At 46.0% G+C, this 19,039-nt stretch overlaps 1 protein-coding gene across 1 annotated transcript; it reads right to left on the bottom strand.

The window, feature by feature from the left end:
- Positions 1 to 4,034: 4,034 nt before the first annotated feature.
- On the bottom strand, positions 4,035 to 18,512 carry LOC122399130 (fibrous sheath CABYR-binding protein-like). Its single transcript, XM_043399555.1, has 12 exons — positions 18,098 to 18,512; positions 11,619 to 11,657; positions 10,643 to 10,867; positions 10,181 to 10,269; positions 9,791 to 10,080; positions 7,310 to 7,348; positions 7,183 to 7,227; positions 6,517 to 7,101; positions 6,166 to 6,235; positions 5,580 to 5,795; positions 5,244 to 5,481; positions 4,035 to 5,168 (listed from the first exon to the last, which is right to left on the bottom strand). The coding sequence occupies exons 1-12, from the start codon at positions 18,170 to 18,172 to the stop codon at positions 4,986 to 4,988; spliced, it is 2,094 nt and encodes a 697-aa protein (XP_043255490.1). The 5' UTR covers positions 18,173 to 18,512; the 3' UTR covers positions 4,035 to 4,985.
- Positions 18,513 to 19,039: the final 527 nt, after the last annotated feature.

Below are 19,039 nucleotides of genomic sequence, written 5' to 3'. Positions count from 1 at the left end.
CAGGATTTTCCTTTATTACCAAATCGAGCGTACCGTTCAGATTCTACGAATAATTAAACGTAGTTAATGTTTTTTCCCATCACGGCGTATTATTCGAGTATCTTATTTCCACGCCTAGATTATTAGGAAAATTCTTATCGCTGTTTTCTGAACCCTACGCCTCTGAAGCTCGACCACCGCCGCGTACCACCCCCAAACCCACCCCTAATGACGTCATAGGACAGTGGCGCCAACAACCCCGCACTGACGTCAGCTCCGAACATTGGGCAACCGAGTTACCTTTGTGCCATGAATTCCAGACTTCCCGGTTTCGTTTCACGCGAAAAAAAAAAAGAAATCGTCGGGCAAATATTTTTCCGGAAATCGTGTCCCTTCGATCGTTGTCGCTCAACGGTTCCGCGATATTTATTGAAATGCCGTTTCCCCACACAGGCAGAGACTCGGTCATAGTAGACGTTCTGCATACATATATCGCGCCCTTATCGAGCCGGCGTAAAGCAGCACCTTCGTCATCGATTCACCATGACGACGGCGATGACGATTTCGCTCGTCATTCGTTACCTGAGTTTTAGTTACGATTAACTCCCACCTGGTGTTCCCGGCTAGACCGGTTTATTTTTAAGCGTGCACGATAACGGCATATCGATACCCTTTACCCGAATGAACTTTTCGCGTTATTTCACAGTAGCAGTAAAAACGTCCGGCGTTTCCCACGTGTACAGAGTGTTTCTAAACCGGAGGACTCGAGCTCTGCTCTGGGAACGTATTTCGTTCGATGTTACGACAAAATTGACAGGAAGAAAAGGGCGTTAATAACAAAGAAATTGGTTTAAACGCCACTTTTAAGTTTGCGTCACGAGCAATTAACGGAGCGTTAACTTTAATAGCGGGTTCTCGTGCTCCGTTCGACACTGTTAAGAATAGCTTCATTCAAACTGCTCGATGGAATGCTATTCGAGAGCACCGAAATTGATCGGCCTTTCGACTCTTTCCTTCGGTTCTTCTCTCTCTTTTTTTTTTTTCGTTCGGCGGAAATTTCTATTTCAATTTCGATAACAGAATCTGAATGAAGTTTAACGACTGACGTGTGTTGCAACACGAGCGTGCGACGCGTGCAAGTATCCACGAGCGTAAAGCTTTATCGGCGCCAGACAATGGCACGGTCGTTGGGAATTTCGGAAATTCTGGAATCCCGGAAACACCGGGAATACCGATATCGCTCTTTCATGCCCGTGCACAAAGTGGTCCGACTATTTTCGAAAATCGCACGTCACGCTCCCGTAGTAAACTTTCTCAGGTATTTTCGCGCGTTCTCGTTAACAAGAACGAAGGGTTGAAAAGCGAGAAAATTATCCCTTCCGTTCGATAATCCCGGGTTCTCCGTTTCCACGACGGCTCGCGCGAATACATTTTGCGGAATTTTCATTAAAAAGATGCCCGGGCGAAAAAAGTCAATGATCGTAAAACCGTCGGTAGATTTCATTAATTTTTCTTGTCTAAAAGGAACGAAGAAAATTATATTTCTAACGTATAGGTTTCAAGGTTGAGTGGATCAATATTTTTAGCGCGATAAAACGAGGAGAAAGCAAATTGTTAGCATGTGTCTCGGGAAGAAGATACGGTGCCGACGTGAATTAACTTTTACAAACTTCCGTTTGCGCTTACGTTCGCATCAAGCTATCCGGGCAATTCATTGTCAATGTCACGTGCAGATAGATACAGTCTCGCGAAGACCAATGAGCTATTGCCCCTCGGTTTCACGTTCATTCTAATAATATTTCAGCGTACGTAAACGTTCTTTTTATGATCGTAACGCACCTGTCGCCGGTACGTAACAACCGATTCATCCACGCTACATTAATTTCCTTTATTCGACTCTACTCGTTCGTATATTTCAACGAACTCGAATAAATGGATTGTCATAAAATTGGCGATGCGCCAGAAACGTCATAGCAATTAACTACTATACGAGACTGTCCAAACGGACTGTTACTCAAAGCGTCCATAAATACCAGTTCCTCCTATCTGAAAATAACGCGATCCAATTGTTGAACGAACATTGCCACACGTATGTTACAATTTAATTAGTCGCCACGACGGTGAGGGAATATATAAATAATAATCGACAACGTAATTATATATTATAACCAAACAATCTATATTTGTAAACATTTTTCGCTCGTAGGATGTTCGTTAGAAATTCGAAACGTTTGCCATTCATGTTTCTTAATTGAGAAATAATACGTTCAACCCACGCTTGCGATCTCGCTGCGTGTAGGTTGGGATTTACGTGGGCATCCGTACAGGGTGGTCCACATCAAACGTCGCAAAATGGTTTCTCGTTGGGTTCGTTAAAATCTCGAATCGAATACTTGACCATCATTGTGCAATTCGAAGTTTCGTGTTCAAGGTATAAACACTTGAAATTGTATCTCGTTATCGGTCGATCGTGCCAAACAAGATATTTACGGAATTAAAAAACTTCGACTGTTTGTGCCTCGAGAACGAAACCTCGGATTACAAAATGGCAAACGTCGCACGAGGAAGTTGCAAGCTTCTGTTTGCCCCGTCGTTTTGAATCAGCCTGTACGTTCTTCAGCTTATATTCGCATCCCGCTTTCTCGACGATTCATTGTCAGTGATATGCGCACCATCCTCGCAAACGGACGGCCAAACGAACGCCGGATCCCTCTTTTTATTGTCGCGACGATGACGTCAATTCTCTCTAATCTTGGCGCTCATTTCCGAAAATTATGATACCACCGACAGGCCAACGTACGACACAGGCCGACGGACGTTTAGGACGATCATCGGTTTCCTGATTACGACCCTCCTGCCTTTTACAAACGATTTCGCCTTGCCACTCGCGGCTGCTCATTTTGGAAAACCGCGCGACACGAAGTCTCGCGCGCCGTCTCGAATAGTTATTCGAGCCGTGTTTTTGCAGTTTCTAGCTATTTATGCTACATATTAATCACACGTACGCAATTAAATATTATTATTAATTCATGCAACGATCCGAATCACCGGTATGACGAATACATTCGCGATACGAGCAACGTCAATGACGAAGATTAAAGTGCGCCGCAAAAATGCAACGGCTGCTCAGAAATGAATTTCACGACGGCGATTATTTCGCGTAATTCCCGAATCGCGCATAAATATAGCCGTTTCCTACGAGGATGTCGTATTTCCCGGTCTTTCGCAACGTTTATCGCGAAGAAACGACGAGACCGCGATTAAAACTCATAGGTGCCGGCGTAACGACGTGTTTATCGATGCCTTTACTATCGATTTGCATGGTTGCCGTATTAACGACCAATATTATATAACGTTAACCAAGGTCGAGGTACGTGTCCATCGTCGCACTGATTGCGAGTAAAAGTTCTTTTTCTTCGCTGATAACGATACCATAAAGTACAAACCGTTTAATTAATTTCGTCTTCATCGCCGCCGGAGTTAACGAGCGATCATCGAAAGGAAATACAGCACGTCGGTAAAAGTATTAATAGTTATTTCGTACGTAGAGACGAACAAAACATCTTCGAGAGAGTACAGTCGACGGACCTATTAACGCGTTTTGCTCGTCTTGTTTCCCATCGATAGTATTCGGCTTGTTCATTACTGTGACAACGGGCCAACATACGCTGACCCATATAAAGATACACGTTTAGTATACCGAGTTATCCAGAGGTAGTTGGCATACATATTTAACCTCATTTTTACTTCGAAGTAACACCGTTTAAAGCCCGTTTCGAGCTAGTCCGTGTCTCGTTTGGCCTACTTTGCGCAATCAGGGATCATCGCGAAAACAGCTCCGCGGATGTTTACATTCGCCGCGCGAAAAGTATCTCGAAGATTGGCCTCGCGAAATATGTCACGAAATATGCACCGTACGTGGAAACGCGAGAAGGAAACGTCCCGACGACGACGACGAATTTACAACCCCGGTGTCTTCCGCGGACAAAAGAATTCGATCTTCCGTCGTACGTAAATTGGGGTGTACTCGTACAGACAACGGTGCGTGGCTGAAATATTTAAATGCTAAATATTTATTATCGTAGAAGTATACAGAAAATATGCATTGCGTGAATATACAGTGCGTGCTACAGGTGCGAACGTGCAGTGTGAATTAAATATAGGAACATCGTAATAATTAAAATATATATTATCTTCGTCGAACATACGTGTTTCTGTTCTCCTTTCTATGAACATGGTATAACTATCTTACAAACTTTGTTTCGTTTTCACTTTCCGCGCTCGCGGTCGCAAGCCCAATTGTATCGATTTACCGTTCCTGATGCGATCGCTATGAAATTATTAATTTCATACGTGCTTGCTTTCCTTCCTAATATACCTATTGTATATTATTTATGTATTACGTAATACTAAGCAAAGCGTTCGCCGATAACGATCAAGTAAAACGTCAGAAACGATACGGGATTAAATGAATAAATCAAAATAAATATAACAATACACGCGATGATCTGATAAAAAAAAAAAAATCATGCGTCTCGAGGAGACTGTCTTTTTTGTTTTTTTCTAAATTTTCTGACGCGTTACTCGCCTGGTTCGTAACAGTTTGTAAAATAAAATACGCAGCTGGCTTAAAGATTAATGCGATGTCCGATAAGTAGAATAGGACGACACGTAGTCCGTCGTTGAGAGATTCGAGGGCATCGATATCGGCAAAACCGACGACAATCGACGTTCAGGTTCGATCGACTGGTTGCCGATTATCGATAACGAATCTTGTGCGTGGATGAACGTTAACGATGAAATAAATAAGTGTGAAATGATTCAAAGTCCAAGAGGGAAAGATCCGAAGCGATTCAAATTGAACGACATTCAACGAGACTCGTACTTAATTGGCAAGTCATTCATCTTTCTTTTACACGCGGCTTAATGAGATGCGACGCTATTAACAACGATAATTGTCGAGGACACGTTAATTACAGAGTACAACGGTTATAGAGGAAGAAGCGTTACGCGTCTTGGTCTCCCCATTCGAAGCACTCTTCTCCGCCCGATGGGACCTCCTCGATTTTCGGCGCATCTTCGACAGCTGTCGCGCCTGTATGGATTTTGCTTTCCACCCCTTCTACCTCTTCGACGAAGGGATCCTCGTGCGTCTCCAACTGCTCGTCCTGGGGGTCTCTCTCTTCGACCTTTATCGGGAAAAATTGCGAAAAGTTAATTTCAGGGGAGAGAAGCTGCCGCGAGTTTCGATCGAGGACGCTTACCCACGTATCGTCGTCCATCATCAGCTCGTAAGGTCTCTCCTCCCTCTCTTGATCGTTCATATCGCCCACCGTATCGTTGCGAGAATCGAGGTTTTTCACTTCGTCCGCGTCGCCGAACGTAACGTTCGCTAGCCTCACCTCTCTCTCCTCCTGTTGACGAACTTCTTCGAGGTGTTCCTCGACGATCATCCTCTCCTGCTCCTCCAACAACTCCTTCACGTGAGCTTCCTCCATCTGCCTACACACGGAAAATCGATGTTTGATCGCGTCTGATCCGCACCCCAAACAACTGTGACTTCTTATCGGTAGTCGTGGTGCAGCCCGTGCACAAATTACCTTTGCACCTCCTGTATTCTCTCGGTTTCCAACCGTTCGGATTCCATCTTTGCTTCCTCGGCCTGCCTCTCGGATTCGGCTTTCTCCTGTTCCCGTATTTCATCGATATGCTCGGCACGTTCCTGCGCCACCTTCAGAGCCTCCCACGCCTTCAACTCCTCCATTTCAAGCATCACCCTTTCCTCCTCGGCGATCCTTTTCCTTTCTTCGTCGGTCCTGCGGCGAAACGACACGGATCATGCGATGCAACGATTTCTCTGTGTCGTGCATACGGGTCAGTCGCGATCGGTTCGTATATACGGGCGGTGATCTTTCGATGCAACAATGTTGTTTGCGATATTCGATCGTTATTTTAGCGCGCTAGATACAGTGCCCTATTAATTCCGAAACGATTCGAGATCGACGTAGGTAAAAATTTTGGCGAGCGTATCGAGTCAGTTAGCAGGTTACTTGGCCGAGTTCAATGTTATAGCGTTAGATCGTTCTGTGACTGACCGGCAACTATGTCGATGGAATTATTTTCAAGCGTCCACTCGTTGTATAACATTTTACTATCGACATGCCAACTTGGACCGAACGTACGTACCTGGCCTCCTCGGCTGCCTTAATGAGATACTGCTGTATCCTTTTCGCCGCCTCCTCCTTGTCTTGCTTTACTGAAATCGAAATTCATCCGTTAATTTTAACCCTCGTCGAGCGATCCAACAAAATTCGTATCGTCGAGTGTTGAGAAATTCGTGTCGTGTATGGTGCACCGTTTCGAATAGGAGATAAAGACTTTTCAACTAACATTACATCTCATGCGGTAACGAACAAGAAACAGATTTCATAACAGGTTTCTCTCACGACATTGACAACGACCACATTCTACAGATACTCGTCCACTTGCCTATAATTCTCAACCCGATTCTCGATCAACTTCTTTCGCCAGACGTACCTTTCTTATCGCCTTCTTCTTCCTTTTCACTTACTGCTTCTGCAGCCGATGGTTCGGAGCTTGCTTCCTGTTTCGTTTCTGGTTCAGCCGCCACTTCTTGAACTTCCGGTTGTGCCTCTTGCACGGGTTCAGGCTGAGCTTCTTCTTTCACCGGTTCTGGTTCTGGTACTGGTTCAGGTTCTTTCACAGGTTCCGGAACCGGTTCAGGTTCCTTCACAGGTTCCGGTACCGGTTCAGGCTCCTTCACGGGTTCCGGTACCGGTTCAGGCTCCTTCACGGGTTCCGGTTCCGGTTCTGGTTCCTTCACGGGTTCCGGTTCCGGTTCAGGTTTCTTCGCAGGTGCCGGTTTTTTCGCGGATTTCGCTTTCTTCGCGGGTTCCGGTTGCTTTACAGGTTCCGGCGCGGGTTCCGGTTCTTTGACAGGTTCCGGTACGGGCTCTGGTTCTTTGACAGGTTCTGGTTCCTCCACTGGTTCCGGTTGCTTCACCGGTTCCGGTTCCGGTTTCGGTTCCTCGACCGGCTTTTCCCGCTTCGACTCGCGTTTCTTTTCCGGCTTCGGTTCCGGTTCTTTTTCTACTTTCGGTGCTGGAAGATACACGAAACGATACCGGCATCACGTTCGGACACAGACATGTGCAAACTGATACGTAAAAGGACGAAACATACCCCGTTTCAGAGCAGCCTCGTCCACGTCTGGCTGCAACGCTCGCGCTAAAATTTTTCATGCTACGTGAGAACATGTAACCAAACGATGTTTGCGTTTAGAAATATGTAAACGATCAATTTTACCGACCCTTTCGTATTTCTCTTTCCGTCATCGGCTCTTCCGGCGCTACGGGATGCATGAAACATAAACGCATTCGGTTAGCGGACAGAGGATCGATGCTGAGACGTTTCCTGAGACTTTGAAATGAATTTGAACGAACATGCCAAACTGATATGTAATTAAGAAAGTTAGTCCGTGTAATATAGGTACGTGAAAAGTGTGTTGTAACAAGGCACACGTGTTAGTTCGTTATGCGTTATCAACGGTACCAAAAAGCTCTATAAAAGAACGATTGATTAGGTATTTAAGCATACGATGGTGTGCGACGAATGAATTAGGATATTAGAAAACGTCGAACGCGGTCGGCGTTCGACGGTGACATTGTTTCTGGGATCGGTAACATTTACAGTTACGACTGAGTATTGTGCAGTACAGTTTTAGAAACGATGGAATCGACGATGAACCAGATCCATTGTTCTCGTCTTGCTTTGATGACACGATTCTGACTCCGACTGCAGTCACGGGGTGTTCGAATGATGATCAATTAGAAACACACACACGGTATACTTAACAACGTGTTCTCGCCACGCGTGTTCTCTGCGACGAAAGTGGATTTTCGTACATACGTGTTACGTGGTTTTCATTAGAATAAGTAATTAGAGAACGCTCGCACGCAGAACGGGACAAATTTATACGAGACTCCTTCGTCCGTTTTGACGTAAAACTTTACGGTATTGCGATATCGTCGTGGTTGTTGTGGGTATTGTTGTTATCACCGTTAACGTTAATGTGTACTTCCTCAGCAACCGAAAAGCACTCAACGTCACTTCAGAAACAAAACGTCAGTCGACCTAATTGCTAGAATTATAAAGCACGTAAAAGAAGCTTACCTCGGAGTAAAGCATTCGCTCGCTAGCCATCTCTTCTAACTTTCCAACTTTCGTGCAAGGAAAATAATATACGGTGTCGTTTACAATCAATCAGGTACGATTATTTTATTCGGACATTTTCTGGCAAGCACGGACAAATTTAACGATACTAAAACTTAACAGTGGCGGGACGTTGACGGTATTAGTGTAGTCTAATGCAACGAACGCGTGAAGATTTCATTAACATCCCTTGTTCATACGAATTCGCGTTTGCGTTTCGGGTTTTGCGTCCAGGGAGAACTGCACGAACGACTATTATCTCGCAATCGGTATTTTAAAGGGTCGTCGATACTAAAAAAAAATAATGAATAATTTGTTACAAAATATTTAAACGCTGCTTTCGAACTTGTTGTCTCCGTAGAAATGTTCTCCAGCAAAATCTCGAAGGCTGAATCGCCGCTGAGAGAGACTTGTGCGTTGTTTCTGTGCATGCGTACGCGTGTAGTTAGAAGTAGACGCCGTTTTTCTCGCAGATTTAATAGATAAACGATAGTTATGGTGACGGTAGTCACTCCTCGGCAGGCTCGTCGTTCTCTATGTCTTCGTCGTCCTTCTTTTTTGGTTTTGTCGGATCCTCGTACAGCTCTGGAACACGATTTCTCCACCCCTGGCCTGAAACGTTCAAAAAACTCGAACTGGTTCTTCGCCACTTTTACCCGCATGTACGTGTCCCAGTCATCTGGTTCTGCCTTATACTGGAGTCTGCCATCGTGTAAAATCTTGCTCTCTTTTCCGTTTTTCGATTTCACGCTGTATCGTCGATTGCTCTTTTCTCCGTATGTGTGCTTGAATCGGGATCGCGAGCGCGCGACACGCGATTAGAAATAAAAAAAAAACAATAGAAAATGAAACGAGAGACGAGACACGTCTCACACCTTCGTCACCACGTATTTAATTAGACACAATATATAACAGAAATGTGCAGCTACGAACGAATTACGAAGGGGGATGAACAAAAAAAAAAACAAATAAAAAGGAGAACTGTATAACGAACGAGGAAAAAAAACACCAAAATATAAGAGCCAGCACAGCACAACCAAAAAATTGTCAGACAGTGCGATAATCAATGGCATTCATCCAAAAAAAGGGTGGAGGAAGGAAAAAAAGTAGAGTAACGAGCGGGAAAGAAAAAACCAAAAGAAAAACGTGTGCACACAACGGCGTCGCATGGCCGTTTTTATTTTCCAAAATTCGCTTTTCAAAATATATTCACTGGTAACGCGCGGAGGAAGGTTAACGCCGAATAATGCCGTTCGCGATTGTTGTTGGTCGAATTGTCGAACGAAACGCGCGTCTCGCGACGATTATTCGTAATTATACCCTCCTCGCGATCATTTGCTTCTACTCTGTGCCTCTAACTACGTGTTTTGTGTTCGGATTCGGTCCATATGCGAAAGAATAAATAAATAAATTGATTTAGCGAAGATTCGTTCGTTCGTATCGTTTTCCGCCAAGGCTCGACCGATAGAGAAAAAGCAACGTGTGTGGTTGTTTTTTTATCGAGGGTGTCCGTTGTGATCGTCCGAGTCGTCCACGTTTCAGTCGCGTATGTGTTCGTCGGTGTAACGAAACTACTCACAGGCGTCGGCGGCCGCCTGGCGATTCTTTTTGTAGTAGCTCAGAAAATTAACGTCGTTCTTGATGTCCGACGGACGCAGATCGGCGACTTTGAAGTACGGTCTCCTCACGGACTGTGGATTTCCAGCAACGTACTTGACGCACGCCAGGTTACCGAAGTTACCTCGTTCTGGGACCTCGTACCAAGATATCGGTTCCGGGTCCTTCTTCGCGTTCTGCTTGCCGGAAAGCAACCGGCGCACGTAGTCGCCGCTACGCATACGTTCCGGGACTATTTCTTCCAAAAAGTCGCTGAAAACGAGCAGTATTTTAACGATTTCGCCCGTTCGAGCTGTAAATTCCTCTTCTCCAACGGTCGATTAACTCTCCGACAAATCGGTTCTCTAAATACCTTGCCACGGCCCGCGGGACGAAGACGTGAACTCGTCTCAGAAGGGAGTCCACCCTCGCACGTATTTCCCTCGCCTCGTCGTCGAAATACTGCGAAGAGACACACGTAAAATACACATTTAAACAGTCTTTGCTCTCGCGCGAGAGTAATTAGTATTTACTACGTTTCCTTGTTATGTGATTATTCCTGTTAACTGAGAGCGACGAAGTTTCAGTTTCGATCGAGTGCGACTTGATTATATAGATCGGTATTAATGTTTGATAAGACGACGCGTTTCCGCTGATAGAGGATGCCAGATGCCGTCGATGATGATCAAAAATCACGAGTAGGTGCGACGACGGGGATGGATTGTGCGACGTGTCGATGACATGGATGATGAACTCGATGACTCTCATGCTAATGGCGACTGGTTATGAGTCTGTTTCGCGTTCGATAGAGAATCCACGTGCGTGGCAGACTTACGATATGATCCTTGGATTGAAGATACTTCTCCGTGTAGGATCCAGTCCATGGTCTCGATAGGTTCCGTATCCTGTTGATCTCGGCTGCGAGGACGCTGGGACGTACTCGCGCATGAACTCTTATCGGTAACAGACTGCCGCCATGGTACACGGTATGGTACGGCATGTGGATTACAGTCACGAGCCTTTTGTGAGCCACGTATGGCATGTGAGGAATGCCCCTCAACTGGGGGCACGATACTCTACTTTACTAATCCGTCGACTATCGACTATCATCGTTACGTTCCCAGCGGTATCAGCGGCAATTAGCATCATAGAAGCGTGTTCGTTTTGTTAATCCTGCGATAGCTCGCGTTCTGTCTTTGTCGATTAACCAGCCAGCGATCGTTCACGATGGTCTTGACAAGTCAGTAGCGCCGGGCAATCGTTCCAAAGCGTGACGATCAAACTTTCCACAGTGGTTTCGGGAAGCAGGAAGCAGATAGGCGTTGAAGCGTGCGGTTCAATCGAAGAGAATCCACGGACGTGCACGCGATCGTTGGATTATTTATTCAGCGATTGCGAAAATGAGTAACGGTGGATGAACACGGTTAGTGAAAGAAGTTGGCCAAAGCGATCGATGGGCATGAATAGCGAGAAACGACATTTTAAGAGTCTTTAATGGCGCAGGGGGTAGCGAGCCGAAAAGCGTCGTTATCGAATGCGCGCGAGGCGGTCGTTGAACCTGTCGAATCGATGCAGCTCCAAGGCAAAGAAAGGGAAGAAAGCTGATGGATTCGTATAAAAAAGCGAATAGAGGGTGCCGAATCTCGGGTGTCGCGAACACCAGAAACAATTTCGCTCGGGCATTGCAGGCGACACTATCAAAATCCACGATCGCACTTGTTGCATCTCGCGTTTGCAGTTAAAGGCTTGTGTGAGTGTATCGCGAGCGTAGCTACGTTCTCGTTTACTAGCATAAACTCCGTGGTACTTACCTGGAGGATAGTGGAGAGCGGTAAAGCAATGGGTCGATCCTGCGGTCCGGTTTCGGTTGTATTTACAGTGGGCGAATATTTTTGTGTGTTTCGTTTAAACGATTTTCGACGATATTGGGCGTAATCCGGCGGCGGCAGGGGACGAGGAGTCACATGGGAAGCAGAATAAATAGAAAGAAGAAGAACAACACCCGGTTAGTGACTTTTGACAATACAGAAACAGGCGTTTCTACGCTTTATTTTATTTCTCACTTTATTTCAATCGTTTATCTAGTTGTCTACTTAGTTTTTTCTTTCTCTTTTTACGCACGTGTCTGTCGTCAATCATCGATCGAATCGGTTCTCGCACTCTCGATGGTTCGAGGTATAAGAACGATGCGAAACAGAAAGGAGGTAGAACCAGAAAATAAAAAGTGTACCTTCGACGAGAGATATAGCAATACGAATTCAAAAAAAATTTCCCGCGAGCAAACAGTTTTGGCCAATTGTCGCGTTGTGTGTCTAACGAGATGACAATGAGTATATGGGTTAGTCACGGTTAGTTTGGTACACATTATTCCCATCGACGACAAGGGTCCGTGTACCGGCACGAAAGCGAGCGGTCGTGTTCTCTCGATACTTGTCTGTCGCGCGAGAAGCTTAGCTTTTCTTGTTTTTGTTGACGACATTGTGTCGAACGCTTTGTTCTCGTGATTTAATTAACACTGACACTTTACACCGTAGAAGAGACAAAACTATGCTCTGCACGAATACAAAACGTTCGGGTCCACTATACGAAAGCAAAACAAACACTCCCAACGCGTATGATCCATAAATGGAAAAGGAGAAATTACAAAAGAAAATTCTACGTTCAACGCAACGAAAAAGAAAAAATATATCTGTGCAACCGTAAAACGCATACAACCGCATTTTCATCTTGTTCTCGTCTACCGCGTAAGGCGTGTTCGCATACTGCGTTCCCCCGTTCCGGATCGTGTCTAATTTAATCAATCGCGGAACGATGCGTTCAGCCATCTTCGACGATGCCTAACGATTAGCGGATCTAGCTTCGAAACGTCCAAATGCAGCTACGGGATACATCTTCGTTATAATATGCGTTACAGATATGCATAGCGACAATTCGAATAACAAATGAGAAAATCCTGGGCCGTCTTCCTGTCCGTCGATCGTACGCGGCGATACAACAAAGGGAAAACGTTTAACAAGCGACAGGAAGGCGGCGTATTCGTTTCACCGAGATCGACGTTCGCGATAAATTGTTAATCGTTCCTTGTAAAAGCTTGGAATCGTTCGATTCTAAGACGCGGTCGCATCGAGGTCGGTGAAACGAAAGTATCGAGGGCCACGGAGTCGGTTGGGGCTTTAGACGCGGTAGGAGAAATGGCGGTAAGTGGTCCCGCCAGGTAAACGGCCGGAAGTGTGGGACTCGTAAGAGGAATGATAGCTTCCAGGACCGCCGCCGGACGATGTCCTGGACGACCTCTCGGTTGAGTACGACCCGTACGGTCCGTTCTCCCTCTTGACGACGTTCTCTGTGCTGTAGCTAGACCTCTGCGGACGGCGACTGTACGGATCCGTGGAGGAGGAGGAGCTCGACGAGCTGGTGTTGGTGTAGGCATAGCTGTACTGCTCTTGGGCAGCCCTCACGCCGACATCCGGATAGTCACGGACCACGTAATGCCGAGGCGTCTATAGATTCGGGTTACACAAGGTCAACAATGTGGAGAACAGGCGTTTCCGGAGAACAGAACGCCATGAAACATCTGGTCCCGATCGTTCTCGCGATCACGGCTTCGTGGAAGCTGTCTTCTACTCGGCTCTGTTCTCCGGTTGCGGAATAACGTGTGTCGGGGAGGAGGACGTCGTGTGCCACGGAACGACGGAAACGGGAAGAAAACTACGACGCGTGAAACGATGCTTCGTCCGGTTCGTCTTGCCTCTGGCATCTGCGTAGGATGCTCGTTAAAACGATCCTTCGTCGAGACGCGATTCGATCTTCGTTTAAAAATAATTGCTCGGAATCCAGACGAAGCGTGGGGAACTTTTTTGGGTGGGAGGTTGTGAACGTTAGGTACGGTTAAAAGAAAAGTACAACGGTCAGTGGTTTATTCGTGTTACGGCATGGAAAAAAGATAGTAATAGGGTCGATAAGGTATTTCGCGGTAATATCCGATCTATCTGTAGACACACAACGTGCGGGCCAATTATAAACGTAGAGCGGTACACGTATGCATTAATAATGTCTCCTTGCCGAGATATTCAGGACACTCGGAGTGCAACGTTGAGCAACTGAACTCGCCCTTGCCAAGAAACACATGGATTACGTTACGCGAAACTGTGTACGTTATGTTCGTGCACGTTGCTCGTATTCACGAGTGCAGCTCGGTGTCTCGTTTCAATGTCATTTTTCGCCTTAAGAGCTTTATCACGATTACGATCGCATCCGTCATTGATCTACGCGATGAGTTAACTTCCGGCCAGAAGTTGGCGGATATGAACGTCGTAGCGATATTATAATCACTATCGACATCGAATCATAAACATGCCGATTCTCTTCGTTATAGAGACACTTGTCGGGTGTTGCAGATCTCGTACCTGCCTTAGGAGCGGGTCCAGTAAACGCGGTTCCTTAAAATCGAAGTACTTTATTTCTTCGACGTGCGGTACAGATGCAATTAAAGGTAAACCAGTGTACAGGACAAGTATATTCGTAGGTACATGAGAATCTGTGTACGAATCTGTGTGCAAGTGTGTGTCCGCTACAAAAAGAGAAAAAAAAAAAAACATGCAGGTTTTAAATCTGTGCGTGAAAAAATAACATCTGAGAGCTAAAAGCGTACATCGGGGCTATTGTAAGCACTATCGATCATGGAATTCCAGTCCCTTTGAAAATATTCCGAAATAAAATCAATACTCGATGAACCGACGTACGCGTACGTACGTCAAGACACGCTATGATATTGTTCAAAAAAACGTTGGTACATCTAAAAAAACGACGAACAACAACAACACTAACGTCTGCCTGGCGACAAAAATCATTCTCGATGTTCGAAATCGAAGTGGTTCCGATAGCCGACTAAACTCTACGAAGCAAGGTATCAAAATCGTCGAGTTCTTAAACCTTATATCATCCACAAAACGGAATCTTTCGATGAAAATAGTAGTTCGTTTGTTCGTAATTTGTCCTTAAAATCGATACCAGGAAGGCGTCTGGAGCGCCATTAATATCTTTGTACGACCGCTGGCAGGAGTAGTGACGTGTCTTCCAGCACCTGGTTGCCTGGAGAGCACTCCCTTCTCGAAGACGTGACCTCTGGTCGCTAGTTCGGTCGCTGCGTCTAGTCTGACCTTTGACACGGTGCCGCCGGTCACCAGCTGTCGCTTGTGCTCCTCTTTCGCGGCATTCTTTCCACGCACGACCCCTTCCTTGTCCTTCAGGGTGACATACTGGTAAAATTCCTTCTTTGGATCCTGCTTCTTACGACCCCAAACGGTGAACGGGTCCGGTACCAGGGACGGACGCGGGACAAATGGTACCTTCTCCCAAGGGAAGTAGTCCTGCTTCTGTAAATTTTATTCCGTTTTGGGGCGCTTTCAACTTCCGCCCGTTCTGTATCGCTTCCCCTTTAGCGTCCGGGATCGCTTTCTCTCTCTCGACTCCGTTCCCTTCGACGTCCTCACTTCCACACCGATCCTCCTACCCTTATATCGAAAGCGAAATAATGTCCCGAGCAATTCTATTTTGCTTTGCGCGTTACGCGAGCCAATTACGAAACGCATCGAATTTCGAGCAGTTTGCCGTTAATCTTGCGGTCCCGCGCGTTTAAAGTTAGATCGTTTAACATCGTGTTTACGATAGGTACAAGAAAACCATGGACGTTGTCTTTCTTCTCTCCCCCGCGACGACTCTTGACGCGGGTGCGAAAATAGACCGAAAACCGCGTGAATGGTGCACGAAGAATGCAACACCCGCGCTCTTATACTCGCCCCCGCGCATTCCGGATCGTTGGTCAAGGGATTTTTACCGCAACCCTCTTCTACGCGGCTCTCATAAATATTATTACATCGCGTCGCGTCACGTTCGCGCGAGAATTTTCTTCTTTAAACTCTTCGGTTTTTTTTTTTTTTAGAATAATAATGCTTCTCCGTGCGTCGATGAATAATATTTCTGGAAAATGATCAGAAAAGACACGTTCGCTCGGTGATCCATCGTGTAGGTCGAATCGAAGCAGCAGCAGCCAAACATTCAACGGTATGTCGGGATCTAATTATAACTCGAGAATCGAGAACTCTCTTTCTCTCCTTCGTTGGGTGAGCCATATTTAATAAAGACAGTTCGTATTACGTCCTTAATCCAGGTCGTTTCGGACAGAATTTCCCGCGGTCGATACGATATTTTTTGGACGAACGAAACAAGGAGTCGGGGGACTCGCGACGCAGAGCCCGGTAGCGTAAAGATGGCTACCAGAAATCACACGTATGAATTTCCGTGACGAATTCTAGCACTCGTGGTGGGAGTCATCGTCGCTGCTACGTCGGGAGCCTAAATTAGGACAGAGTAACGCAACACCGACGCTCCGATCCCCTCTACCGAAACGAAGAAAGACGGGAAATTTCTTAATAACACCACCAACTACGTTCTGAAAGAGGGTTCCTCGTGTGTCGATTCACCCAACCTCTGTCATTGGAATCGGTCGAGATGCTCAAGGTAAAGACCTCGGCGAAGATCTTCCGGGCATAGTTAGAATCACTGACGGAGAGTCAGGTATTTGGGCCAGCTTTTAGCGGCACCATTGATCCACGATCGACAATGGAACGCCGCGATAATCGAACTTGTCACAACAAATGTCGATGGACGAGAGGGTTAAGAAACAAAACAAAACAAAAAATGGTACAAAGCGACGCTTCACTCTTGAGAATTTTAGGGGGGAAATTGCGTCAAGCACTTCGCGTTTCTCGTTGTTTTTCAACCGTGGGCGTTGCGAAAGCGTTAAAAAAAAAGAGGCTTGATCGTCCGGCTCTTTCGATCCGACGTTTCTTGAAATAATTCATCCGCAGCTGGTTTACCTACATTCTCGGACACGCGCCCTCCGTTCTATCGTGCGGTTTTCGGCGCTTGCAGGCTTGTCGGGCCAAATACATTTTCCTGTTCACAGATCCAAGATTCGCCGGGTCGTGCGGCATCTAAGTTTAACACAACGAAGTCCCGGAAAATGGCTGCGATGCTATGAATAGTCTTTCCACCGATTCTCTTGCTCTCAAACCACTATTTATATAAATTTTCAAATTTTCGGTCGACAACAGAGACAGACTTTGCAACCTACGGCTTAACTCGTTACGCTTGGATCGTAATCGCGTCGCGTTCGTGTTAAAGTTTCAAGACTTTAAACAATACCGAACGGTATTGCGAGTATTTACTTAAAATAAATACCATTGTTTGAAAAATGTTTCGCACACAAAATAACGCTCAACTTCGATATTTCAGTAATCGTAGACGGAAGGGGTGCGAAAAACGTGCACCAAACGGTACAGCTATTAAACTCCCCGTTGCTTCAGGGGTACAACGTATGCATACAAAACAGGTTCAAAGACGAGCACAGTGAGGATGATCGTGACAAAAAATTATTCAACGGGTGGCTTGCCGTCCGTTTAATTTGACGGATAACTCGTGACAGAGCTTGTTTTTTTTGTGCAGGTGCAAATTAATTCCGTAAACTGGAGGTTATAACCGTGCAACAATGCGTGTAAATCTTCGTAAAACTTGTTTTCGTGCTGTTAATCGGGCACGTTAACTGAAATCTAGGTCTCAGTGAAATCGTTGATGGTCGTGTGATTGATTCGTATTGAATTTCCGTTTTACTTCCGGGAGACACCGAGTGCACGTTTCAAGGTCGGATAAAAAAAAATGTAGTAAACAGTAATAACAGTGGCGGCCAACAGTAGTAGCAACAAGTAATACAGTGGTCGGAATACAGTGTGGAAGTAGAGACTTCGAAATCCATCGAATTCGATCCGCCGACAGTAACAACGATCCGTTTAGTCCGGAAGCATTAGTTGTCGTTGTCGATGTCGTACCTGTCGTTGATCGATTTCGTGAACGAGAACGGGTGATCAGGGCGTGTCATTCTTTCGATCATCCGAGAGTCAACGTTTCGTCGTTTGACAGATTTCAAGCGGGCCGCGGACGCGACATTATCCCGACAAGTATCGTGCTACAGGTTAACGTTATTTGATTTAGTACTGCCGGGGGTTAGGGCGAAGGTAATCCAAGGTTCGTGGTTTATCGACCTAAGGAGATCTCGATGAAATCGCCGTGCGGACGAAACGTTGATTCAGGATCGGATAAAATCATAATAGGGTTGGCTCAGTTAATGTGTTTCCGTGTCACACGGGGCTCTTACTCGACGTTAGTGCCATCCAGCAAAACATTATTAAGACATACTTCATCCCGCTCTTTCGGCAATCCCGTGTATACTGACCGTGACGCTGTAGGACGAGGCGAGGGGCCGCGAGTAGGGCCGTCGGGTTGTGTAGAAGTCGCTCTCGTAAACCATTTTCGCTCTCGCTTCGTTCTTCTTCTCGGCAGAAAATTCGCTCGTTCGTTGGTGCTATACGTCCCTTCTCTCGAATTCGCCTCGATTTTACAATACGAGTGTGTACGTGTGCGTGCGTGTGTTTGTATATGTGTGTCGTAACGATAACGTGTGCACCAGGGTGGAAGAGATCCGCTACTGTGGTCGCGATGAAGGTTCGTACGGTTCTGCTCGTTCGCCAGAACTCTTCTTACGCTTCTACCGCGATCGCTTCACCCCACCTAGCCTCGTCTTTTTCTTTTCCACGGCCCGAAGCACGAAGGGAACAACGTTTTACGTGTGTCGCGTCTCCCCCGAGAAGAGACCCGCAGTCACCGTTTCAATTGCGTCATTTTCGGCACACGGTCTGATGCATCGAAAGAAATAGAATCGTGTTAAGGTTGCAACTGGCCACCCTCTTTCATCGCCCTCCCACGATCCTCACCTTCGATTCACGGTCCCTTCTTTTCTCCATTTTCGCGAACCTTTGCGAACTCCTTGCGCAAGACCTCGAAAAATCCCGTGCGTCGTTAAAACGTCCATAAATAAGCAGGCGTTTGTCGATGCAAAGCCATTTGCTAATAGACGAACGTACATTTTTGTCCGTTCGGTAACGACGCGCGAGCATTTCTCTTTCCTCTTTTTTTTCTTTAAAAATAGTACGTCGTAAGTTTTACGGTGGAAAAATAATGTCAAGGTACCAGGAGGATTCATCGGTCACGGACTTGAAAGAAAATTGTCGCGGGCTCCGATTGGTTTTTATTTTTGCGTCGCGCCTCCGACAACCATAATACATAAAACAACGTGGTGATAACGGTCTTATAACGTGAACAGACTTCTTATTATTTG

This window comes from Colletes gigas, unplaced genomic scaffold (assembly GCF_013123115.1).
Source record: "Colletes gigas isolate AHSC1104 unplaced genomic scaffold, ASM1312311v1 Colletes_gigas_Sc00012, whole genome shotgun sequence".
Taxonomy (NCBI): domain Eukaryota; kingdom Metazoa; phylum Arthropoda; class Insecta; order Hymenoptera; family Colletidae; genus Colletes; species Colletes gigas.
The sequence above is the reverse complement of the archived record's forward strand: the minus strand, read 5'-3'. Positions and strand labels throughout refer to the sequence as shown.